The 12,066-nt window shown below is 43.7% G+C and overlaps 1 protein-coding gene across 5 annotated transcripts in view; it reads right to left on the bottom strand.

The window, feature by feature from the left end:
- Positions 1 to 12,066, bottom strand: part of LOC126279746 (solute carrier organic anion transporter family member 74D) — a 245,204-nt gene that overhangs the window by 36,306 nt on the left and 196,832 nt on the right. For all 5 annotated transcript variants that reach the window (XM_049979702.1, XM_049979705.1, XM_049979703.1 and 2 more), the window contains exons 6-7: positions 10,838 to 11,014; positions 7,756 to 8,119 (exon numbers count right to left, since the gene is read on the bottom strand). In XM_049979702.1, coding sequence (XP_049835659.1) covers positions 7,756 to 8,119; positions 10,838 to 11,014 — 541 coding nt within the window. The remainder of the gene's footprint in view (positions 1 to 7,755; positions 8,120 to 10,837; positions 11,015 to 12,066) is intronic.

The following is a 12,066-nucleotide window of genomic DNA, read 5'->3' as shown; positions in this document are numbered from 1 at the left end:
AGTTGTTGGAGAGTCTGTGGAGGGACAGGACGACCTTGAACACGTCTGGCAACCCTGTCTGATATATGGAAGATAGGGTTTACGTCTGGACTCACAGCTGGCCATTCCATAACTTCAATGACCAAGCTTCGCAAGGCATCCTCCGTCACGCCCGTCACATAAGCCCTGGAATTAGAAAGAATTCAGCGATCTGTACGACGTACTGCTTGAAGGTAAGGCGATATGGATAACGACAAGATCCATATGGCTGTCGACACTGAAGCCTCCGAACAGTACCACAGCACCTAGGAAAGCAGTCGATTTCCTGGGCAACGTTTAGCAGGTACCACTCACCACGTGTCTTCGCACACGAACACGATCGTAACCTTGCATCCAAGGATATCTGAACCCGTCTATAAATAACACGTTTCATCAGTGTGAAAGTAACCAGTTGACATGAGAACGACAGAACTGAAGGCGAGCTGCAAGGTATTGACGTATCAAGTGGAGTGCTGCAACAGAGTCTGAGTCGTGAGGTCGTTTCTCGTAACCAATTTATTACAGTCTAATCGACACAGCGGTTCCAGTGGCCCTTTTAAAATTTTCTTGTAGTGCTCTGACGGTATCCGTACAAAGCCGCGACGCAGAATGGCCAGATATCAGACTTCAAGTGCGGCTGGAATGCGTCGGCGACTTTGTTCATCTCGCCTTGTGTACTGACCTTTGTATCCGTAGCGTGTCCACAACCTATGAATGACACATAGATAGGCATTGGAATGTGCAGCAACACGGAAGGAAGTCCATCCTTTCTGGATCAAACAGACCGCCCTTGTAACATTCATTGCATTAACATGTCGCACTGCATGTGCGTGGCTGAATACAATGTCTACAAATGAGAACCGCCATTTGTGTGCTGCATTACAAAACACTGAGACACTGGCAATCACTTCCTTCTGAGGGGTCACGTAGTACTGTAACGTATAACACAGCCAATAGTTGGCGAATGATTTTAGTTGTTGCCTGCACTGAAAGCGGACATATCAAGCCTTGCAGTAAGACCACAGGTACCATCTATATCATCATAGACTTAACATACCGGACGTTGATACACGTGTTTCCATAATTTTTTTGAGAATTTTAATAATAATAATAATAATTTGTTGTGGCTTTGCAAGTATGCAGGGGATAAGGCAGTAAATAAACTAACAGAAATTAGCAGCCAGATCTGGGAAATTGAAAGGCTCTCACATGGCTGGAATTCTGCTCTAATTCATCCTCTTCATAAGAAAGGCGACAGAACATATTTAAATAACTATCGTGGTATCTCTCTCATATTAACAAACTATACGTTTCTGTCGAAAGCTTTACAAACTAGGACAGAAGAACAGCTAGACCCAGAGCTGGGAGAGTATCAAGAAGGTTTCAGGAAGGGGCAATCGAACAGATAATGAACCTCAAATACATCCTTTCGCACCTGAAGCTCAAGAATAAAATTTTTATTGTGACCTTTGTGGATTTCAAGAAGGTATACCACTCGATTGATCGTAAAACCTGACCAGAATTCTAGAAGAACTTCTCCTAGACAAGAAGACCAGAGCGATAATCCAGCAAACACTAATTAACACAGTCTCAGAAGTGAAATTTAGAGGAGAAACATCAGAAGCTTTTGAAATAAACACTGGAGTGAGGCAGGGAGATGGGCTGTCACCTCTGGTCTTCAACTGTGCCCTGGAGAAGGTGATTCGTGAGTGGCGCAAAGAACTGGAAAGCCAAGGAATTAAAAATGGTGTCAGGCTAGGTTACAAGAAACAAAATCTTGAAATCGATTGTCTCGCTTTTGCAGATGATACTACATTTTTTTCTTATCCAATGGAAACAGCTGAGAGACAGATTAATGAGCTTAATGTACAAGCACGGAAGACTGGTCTCTAAATTTCATTTGAGAAAACCGAGTTTATAACGAACATAAATTCACCACCAAGGAAGCTTGTAGTGGGTCAAGGCAAAATTCAGCCAGTTGAGAAGTTTAAATATCTCGGAGAATGGATAACAGCCACCTTATCAGAGAAAGAAGCCTTCATATCACGCACGAACAAAATGGAAATAACATTCCATTTAACCAAAAACATCTACAACAATAGATCAGTATCCTTCAATGCAAAGTTAAGGCATTACTGCAGTGTTAACCGACCGGAGGTCTTGTAGCTTCTGAATGCCCAGAAATGAACAAAAAAGGCCTAATCGAAAAACTGGAGTCTAAGGAAAGAAAGCTTTTGAGGAAGATCTTAGATCCCATAAAAGAGAGTGAGGAATACGGAAGACGTCATAATCATGAATTGTATTCCCACATAGAGAAGATAACCGATACCATCCAGAAAAGAAGGATTATGTTTTATGGACATATGACCCGAATGATCCCTGAAAGACTCACCAATCGTATGATCACCTACTTTCAGAGAAGAAAACAAAATGGGCCTGGTTCACAGAGGTGGAGAAAGAAGTGGGGATCACCCATGATGACATCTGGAAACGCGTCCCACTCAAGGAGAAACTTATGGCGCGGCAGGGTTTCCAAGAAAAGCCAAAACTAAAAACAGGAAAGGTTTCGACCCAGGAGAGGAAGCAGCAACACCGAGGACAAATGCGGGAGCACTGGGAAAATATCAGAACACGTAAAGCAAGATAGTTCAAATAAAGTGGTCCAAACATGGCCTATACGAAATGAATTAATGAATTTGTAGTGGCTTAATGGCTTGATGGGCGTATTTGTAGTGGACGCAACTTGCGTGTCTGTAATATACCCCTGTTATCCAATCAGGGTAAGGGGCCCAATGTTTAACGTGGAATTCGAATCACATCTGGCGACTTCTCATACCATCGTGAGGTAAAGACTACGTTAAAATGAAGACTGAAAACTACGTGATCCGACCAAGACTTGATCACGGAAACTCTCTGTTTTCCCGAACGCACTTTACTACTAAACCACCAGACATGCTATGAAGAGCTCTTCTATACAGTGAGTTTTGATCAGTGAGTTTCCGAGTATCAAAATATATGATAAGTTGCCGTATCTTTTAACTGTATTGACTTAGAAGCATAAATTATTTACACAGCCAAGGAAGCGTAGACTTTAGCATTTGACATAAATTAAAACTTTGTATTTCTTATGTAACTCTTCAGGCTTTCCCGGCGAGATCTTGACATGTGAAATAATCGGGTCTACTGCCGGATGTTTGTGTCGCTCGGGAACAATATGTCGACCACGTAACTCGTTGCCTTCTTCAGGTGCTATCTGAGAAAAAAGGATCTTCGTAGACGGCCCTATGTTTTCATTGCGTTAACTTAGAAGCTCAACATTTTTACACCGCCAAGGGAGCGTAAACTTTAATACCTGACATACATGTCAGATTGGTACCTCTACCCGTTCCTGAGAAAAAGCGGTGTTAACGGACTTGCAGAGTGACAGCAAAAAAAAAAAAACAACTTTTTATGTACCATTGTTACAAATTTTCAATTTTAGGATATTTTCCTTTACTTATACTGTAAAATTTTGGTTCTTATCAGATTTCATGATTCTGGGTCAACGGCAAGTACGTTGTAGATATTGAGTGAGTTTGCAAGTATCGAAAAATGTGACATAAATGGCCATACCTTGTTGTTACAATAACGTATAAGCTTAAATTTTTCACTCCTATAAGGGTCCATAGACACTAGTACGTGACACAACTTTCAGTTTGGTATCTTTAACCGTTCCTGAGAAAAAGTGTTCTTAAGAGTGGGACAGACAGATAGACTACAAAGTGATCCTGTGAGAGTTCCGTTTTCACCGGCGGAGGTGCAGCACTATATATAGCAATCATTTTTTAGAATTTGGAATTAACAATGTTACTCACTAAAGCCCTACTACACACAGCAGAACGCCTAACAGACCATCAACATGGAAAACACCAAGCACGTTTGAGGAATGGAAGACGATATCTAAAATAAACGCTAAACTTTAAAAACCTGGTACAATGCCAAAAACCAAGAGTAAAATATTTTGTTTCCACTTACATTAACACCCAAAACATTAAACGCAGACAAGAAAACCACAAACCTAATAAGATAAATCCTTACCCACACGTAATCTAAGGGTATATTAGTGGAGCATTCTCTGCCTCTTTTTAGATAAAAACTGGTGTACGGCAAGGAGACGGACGCTTCCCACTGCTGCTTAAATGTGCCCTGGGAAAAGGAGTCAGAGAATGGGATACGAAGCCCATTAGTGAAACCTGACTAGTAACAAAAACGGAGACATTAAAGTCAATTGCCTAGCTTTTGCTGATGTTACGGAATGTCAGAAGTTTCAACGTTGTACGGAAGCTCGAATATCAGAAAGAGAAAATGCTAAGATTTCTGGTCGGTGAGTTTAGGTAATATCAACAACAGCAGAAGATGGTATAACAGTAGAAGGACCCGTTGTGAGTAGGAAGGTAGGATAGAGAATTTGTTACTGTGAACAGTTCAGTGATTGGGTTGTTCTCATGAGAATCGACAGCACATCAACAACGACAACAACAGTTCAGTTTAACGTGCCGAGGTTGCAAGCCGAAGATGATGAGATAGAAAAAGTATACGAGGATATTGGACGGGTAATTCAGCAGGTAAAGGAAGATCAAAATCTAATAGTCAAGGGGAATTGAAATGCGGTTGAAGATGATGGAGTAGAAGGACTGGTTATGAGAGAATGTGTACTATGTACTAGGAAGGAGAGAGGAGAAAGACTAAATTGAGTTCTGCAATAAATTTCAGTTAGTAATACCGAATACTGAGTTCAAGAATCACAAGAGGAGGAGGTATACTTGGAAAAGGCGACAGATACGGGAAGAATTCAGCCATGGAATCCGGCAGTTTCAATCATGAAATCTGGCGCTTTCTGTAATAAACTCACAAAGACTTCGCAAGGTGCAGCTCGCAGTGTTACATCGATATCACCGTGTGGATAGACCGCAGGTACACCCGGCTCTTACATCCTAATAAATTGGCGGTGGCAGAGCACTGTATTGACACTGTGCACCCTACGGTGTGCTACAACGTCGAAATTTTAGCTTCGACTTCATCTTTCTGGGACTCAGTAGTGAAAGAAGCAACTGAAATTCGGTTGGCAATCAATTTAAGCAACAGAGATAGCAGCTTCAGCTTGGACAAACCATGGAATCTGGCACTTCCTGTCATAAACTCACAAAGACGTCGCAACGATGCAGTTCGCAGTGATACGTCAATATCATCGTGTGGATCAACCGTGCAGCCATAGATCTGATTTCATGGCACTTCCTGTAATAAACTCACAAAGACGTCGCAATGATGCAGCTCGCAGTGATACGTCAATATCATCGTGTGGATCAACCGTGCAGCCATAGATCTGATTTCATGGATCTGTTGTACCTCTTTGCCACCAATCAACGTCTTTGACGCCTTGTGTAGAGCGTCAGTCACTCGGATCACTCTGAAGATGGCCAAACGGTATACAGTCGCAATATCAGAAGAAGAAGTGAAATTTATGAGGCTGCACGCCCGAAATTTTGTGGAAAAGGAATTAGGGTTTTGTCGGCCAGGGCCATGACTCGCTTAGTCAGACTAAAAAGGAAAAGGATCAAGGACAGGAATTCGCGGCCTAGGCGAACCCTCCTCCGCCCCTCCACGGGGCAATGTGACACCTGCCGATTGACGTCCATCCTGGCATGACGCTGGAGGTGCCGATAACGACATCACCCAATGGGCTAAGGACCGAGTGCACCGTGCCTCCAGTCACTAGTCACCAGTAATCACTGTCTGTGATATCGATTCACGAAAGCCTTGTCCACAGTCCTGCGTAAGGGAACTATCTTCCACCTCGTCATCCGACGATCGTCATGGCGGCCTGGTGATAGACTTCTCACTCACTGACTGGCATGCCATGTCGGCAACACACACTAATGGACCCAGTCACCACGTGGACATACGATCGAGAGTTGTTTCGTGTACAGCATCTCGTCGGCCCAGCGAGCCTTCTGAGGACTTCATACCCACTGGTCTCCCCCTTGGCAGAAAATACAAACGGTCATCCACTCGCGCCAGCCATAACGGCCGTGGTGTTCGTATCCAGATGCATTTCTACCAGGATCAGCTGCGCTTGTTGGTGCCGTGGCCTAGGTCATGGGTCCCCCTTTCCGACCCCAATTCTCAGAATCCACCGCCAATGCCACAAAAGACAGAGAAGATAGCTCCTGACGTAGTTTATAATTCCACGTATTACGTTAAACTAAACACCAAACTGCAACGCCTAATTAAAGGCCTACTGTGGGTAATTTGTCAGAAATACCATTTCAGTACCTGCCTGACACGGAGGATAACTACCTTCTCAACTTTGTGAAGTCGAGGGCCACGATTTACTACACACTTCAGCCTTCTGGTGATAGAAGAACAAGACCTTCTCTCCGAAGTTACAGAAACAGACGTCAAGCATCAATTACTCTGTCTCAAGTTCCTGCATATTTTCGTACACAGATACAACAAGACGGACCCGGACACACAGAAGTTAATCCCATTATCAACCCATGTTGTCTGCCACTTTAGGAGAGAAGGCGTATTTATCAAATAAGGTATCTCCCAAGCACGAACGTGTGTCTTGAATCATATGAAGGCCGCAACACTTGCGACAAATCAGTAATTAGTGCTCACTCTCTTTGTGGTGTTTCAACTGTGCCGGCCCACATGCGTTGGAGTATGGCTAACTTCCATACAGAAAAACCCACATGTGCCCAGTGCTTGCGCACGACCACCACCATCTAGCCTCCTGCAAAGATTGCCCTATATACCAAATGGCGATGAAGTCTTCCTGCCCTCCATGAAGGAAATCAAGGACTAATCAGCCACCCCTGCCGATGCGGGAATTCAGCCATTTCCCCGTCTTATCGGGCCAACCTATGAGACGCTCTTGCACTTGACACACTTGTGACACAGAGATCCCTACAGCTCCATACTCTACTTTTGCCGCTGCAGCTCAGTCTTCTCCTGATCATCCGTCTCCTGTGACGAATACCAACCTCCAACAAAGAGTAAAGCCATCTGCAGCCTCCTCACACTCACCTGTTCACATGCCCCAACCTTACACTGCTGTACCTTCTTCACCTGTCACAACACCAAATCCTGCCTGCACGGTGGTCGAGACAGATGCTTTGTTTCGGATGACATGCGAGAGGTCCTCCAGGTCATTTCCCTGCTCACGCAGCCCCACGTCAGGCTGCATTCACGAAACAGCTCAGAAGATCCATCGGTCAGAGCATGGGCTCTTAAAGCTCATGGCTCTTGTTGAAGGTCTCAGCCAGATTTTGTTATAACAGCAAATCTCCCACAACACAATCCCCAGCCCCTCTGGATCTAGTCATCTGACAGCATTTGACAGACTGATCTCAATGTCAAACATCTAACTTGGTATTCCCACATCGCTACTCCCAAGTGCGGACTCCTCCTTAAACTGGATCTCACAGTCCCGCACATATACCTGTCTGCTCCAACGGCCAGCCAGAAGTTCTGGTTGTGGCCATTTTCAAGAATGCGAGTCCAGTGCGTTAACCACTATGCTACCTCGCTCGGTAGGGTGCCTGATGAGGTCATCCACAACACTAATCATCCGCCATCCCCCCTATGCGCCAAAAATAAAAGAATAGATCTGTCCATATGCCACAATGCGGAGCATAGTGGAAAATTACCAGAAACAGCTTCTCTGACTCATGAGTTCTGAGAATTTCTACTCACTCTCCGGAACGCAGCAGCGACCTGGTGGTGGCGTCTCCAGCGTCGCAGCCGAGGAAGACGTAGGAGACCATGCCCATTACGGTGACAATCCCGACGATGACGTTCCAGCCGGCCAGGTAGCGCGCTCGCGGCCGGAACTTGGAGATGACCAGCCCCGAGGTGAGGATGCCCACGGCCGAGAAGACGAGCCCGACCGTACCGGTCACCAGGCTGGAGACGCTGGCCGACTGCCTGTACTGCGTCTCGATGTACTTGGGCATGAAGATCCAGTAGGGGCTGTAGCCCACGAAGTAGAAGATGCCCGCCAGGTTGTTGCACATGAGCGTCGAGTTCCTCAGCAGCCTCTTGAAGGTCTTCATCATGTCTGATGAGAAAGGAAAATAAACAAAACAGCATGAACGGAGATTGCAGTATTGTTCGTCAAGTAGAGCTGTAAGATTTTCAAGATAAATCCTATTGTGACTCAAAGTGGGGTTATAGATGACTTTTCAACCAGAGGTGTATCGAAAGAGCATCGCTTTAGACTACAGTGAACCATAAATGGAAAATGCAGTCTCAGATTCACTGGACAATACTGTCCATGCATCAGCGACTTATTCTGTACCCACCAGTTACAAAAGTATCCTAAATATGGAGTTTTCTTAAGATCTTAGACGGACTTTTAACATTCAGACAACACGGCCTTAAGACAAGAAGCGAGATGAACATTGCAAACAGGTTCCTCCAAAAACTGACTTGGGAGGCGTGGGGGTATATCCCTCAATCCGTAGGACGTCAGCGTCGACTCTCTGCTGCTATATAGGCTAGTACAATGATCCTGCACGAGGAGATCGCACACAAAGCGCATTGATGTAGTCCTGATTTAAATGGTATATCTTAGTAGTGAATGTCTCAAGACAACTTCACTCCGCCAGTTGTACCATACTGCTGGCCACTGGCGCTGTATCACCTAGTATAAAGGCAGACGTTGCTGTACAGGCAGAGAGAAAATCGACCCTTGGCACTCTCTGTAAAATGTTTGTCAACAAACTGGACCCATTTCCCATTCACGTTATAGCTTCCTAGTAAGCTTAACAACTCCGCAAAGAAGGCGCTAAAACTTTTCATAAACGAAAAGTTGAGCATCAATGCTCACGTCGCTTCTGAAGGAATAATTAGCACTCTCTTTCCGTGTACATTGAACATTAAACCGACGACGCACTGGAGACCCGAGATGGAACGTCTGAAACAACGGAAAATGTTCCCTGAAAGTGAAGAAAATATTTTCACTTGAGGAGAACCACACATCCCCAAACACTTGCTGATGTATTCAAAAATGGGACAAACCTTCATAAAATACGAGGGCTATTCGGAAAGTAAGGAACGATAGGTCGCGAAATGGAAACCACAGTGAGAATCAACAGTTAGCTGTAACTTCCAGCTTCTTATCTCCATAGTCATCGATCCGACTTAGAAGTCTGGCGTAGCGTTGTACCAACTTTCCAACACCCTCATTATAGAAGGCAGCCGCCAGTCAACACATCACACCGTTCCCACCACTAAACACACACCATGTCCTACCACAAAGCAGCTTTAACCGACTACCTCTACCAAACAATGAAATCCGCTCTGGTAAATATCCGTCCCTCCTCCTTATTCGCTATTGCTCCTCAACCCTTCTCCTTTTGATTCGACCATCCTGTCTGCACATCAAACTCCATCTCGCCTTATTCTTCCTACTATCCACTCAGCACCTATCCCATCTCCACAGTTACTATCCAACAGGCCCCCATGTTCTTTTTGCCCCTTCCGCTCAATCGTGTACAACTCATTTTCCCCTCCATTGACTCTTTCCTTCCAGTGCAGTCCTTCATCTTTTACTCGAAAGTGTAGTACTGTTTTTAGAAGGATGTCACCATTTCTGTGATGTGTTTTTAACGTACATATTTCGGTTTTTGCCTTTTTCGATTTTTAATTTAAAAAGCCACAGTCTTAATATTTTTAATGCAAAAGTCAAAGAATTCATTCCATGAGCAAAGCGCAATTTCTTATTTTTCTTCTCCAGACATGTTTCGCTGAAGTTACATCATCATCAGTGGATTTTATATTATCTTCTATAAAACAAGAAAAATGCTTTTTACTACTAGTACACATATAAACTTGAGTTTATAAAGGCAATGTTTATAAATATGAAAATGGACAAAATTTCGTAAACCAATATATACCTTGTTACCACATGCTGCGGATTTCATGGATTTTGTGTAATTCAATGTAATTGTTTTTTTACCATATAAAACTTAATTGTTCTACATTGACTTCTATACGGCTACAGATGACAAGCTGTACATCTACATTGAATTACATAAAATACAAGAAATTCACAGCATGTCGTAACAAGGTATATACAAAATTTTGTCAAGTTATATCTGTACTAGAAGTAAAGAGTATTTTTCCTGTTTTATAAATAAAAACAAGAAACTGTGTTTCGGTCGAAGCGGACCCTCTCCAAAAATAAATACAGTCCAAAAGTAAATACAGATAGAAGAGGTTCAACCTCAAGATGATTAATTCATCCCTTTCATGGCTTTTTAAAACCCTCAGTGAACTTTTCATATTTTAATATTTGGTTCGTCTTTGTTTCTTATTTTTCAAAGATCTGGACTGCAAAGCGGATGGAATTTTGTACCGCTATGGGCCCCTCTCGCCCCCTCCCCCATTCCCCACATACACGCCGCTATGGGATGAGGATTAAATATGAACAAAGAAAGAAGTAATACTGTTTGGCTATTTCTAGTTGTTCTTGTGACTCACATATGTAACGAAACTGACGTTTCTTCGCTTGGCTGTTACGATACTCTAACGCTGTAGCTGAAGTCTAATAGTGGTGTGGTAATAATTGTGCGCCAGGTATATCCAGCGTGAAGGGGACTCCAATGAGGCAACGACAAAGTTGGAGGAATACGTGGCACAATGTTTTCTTCCATCTCGTACGTACGGTGAACAGAGTAACTTGTAGCAAAGATTTTATTTTAGGTGGTCTTGTCACTTCCATAAGACGAGGATCAGAGGTCCAGACGCAGCGGAGGTGAGTGGGTTTACATACCGGACAGAGAGGTCCTCTCGGGCGGGTTCTCGGCTGCCGCCAGGGCCGCTTTGTCGCCCTTGGCCCTCAGCCGCTCCTGCTCGATCATCCGCCGGACGGCGGCACGAGGCAGCTGCTTCGGGAACAGCCCGATCACCGTCGCCATCACGAACAGCATCACCGCCAGAACCATCCATCCTGCCGCACAAAGAAAGGCCTTCACTGTCGCAAAGTCTAGCGTCGTGGAACGGGGACTGGAGCACACAGGCAGCATGGCAAGCAGTACAAGCAATGCTCTTATTATGACCACAGGAAATTTAAAATAAATTCATAAAAATGATTTCAAAGTTTTCACCAACAGCTGAATATGACGAGAGTTGCATACTATTCTGCTGGTGCCATTGTGGTATTTTATGTGTTGTTCAAAAGTTTAGTATACAAAAGTTAAATGTCATCGAGAAATGATAACATTTTACCTGAAAAAGATATCCATGGCGTATCGTAATTAATACAGAAAACCGACACAGGTGAGAGGACACGATAACAGAAGCAAAATCGTTCCAGTAAACGTGGATCCGAGATCGAGCCATTTGCTACAAAACGGCCAGTGTGTGGTTACGGGCTGCCACAGTTCAGTATGAAATACACTGCTAGTCAATAGAAATGAATTTGAAAGGCAAACCTTTAGATTTGGTCCCCATCCAATTAGGCTAAACTTTCACTCAAGGCCTATCTTAACAATAGGTGTAACGCTTCTTCAGGACATTGCATTTTACAATTGACTGTACGCTCCCGACTGTTAAAGCATCGTCGAAATTGGATGAAATACTGGCTACGAATTCTTTGAAACACCTCCGGACCATCTTGTAAAGCACGACAAGTCTGTACAATCACTGCTTCCGTTCTTCGACAGTATCACGCTACATGTAGCCTTACCCCAGCAGCAAAGTGTACTGATGCCCTGTCATTCAGATACCACATAACCAAACTATGGACTATGGGTGAAATTTGAGCCCATTTAGATCAGAAAGTGCTGACATGTCAAATACATTTGCACTAAGACAATATTTTACAGTGGCGTCAGTAGCAGCTGATAACCATACTTCAAAATAATCTCGCAAAACAGCTGGTTTCTAGACCTATTTTTACTAAAACGTCTTTCATTCTGTTACTTTATAATTTCACTGCAGTATTCGTAAATAATTGTTAAGTGCATTGTCTTAAGTGTTATAAACTAAGTCAAAATTTAA

The sequence above is a fragment of the Schistocerca gregaria genome, chromosome 1 (genome assembly GCF_023897955.1).
Source record: "Schistocerca gregaria isolate iqSchGreg1 chromosome 1, iqSchGreg1.2, whole genome shotgun sequence".
NCBI lineage: Eukaryota > Metazoa > Arthropoda > Insecta > Orthoptera > Acrididae > Schistocerca > Schistocerca gregaria.
The sequence above is the reverse complement of the archived record's forward strand: the minus strand, read 5'-3'. Positions and strand labels throughout refer to the sequence as shown.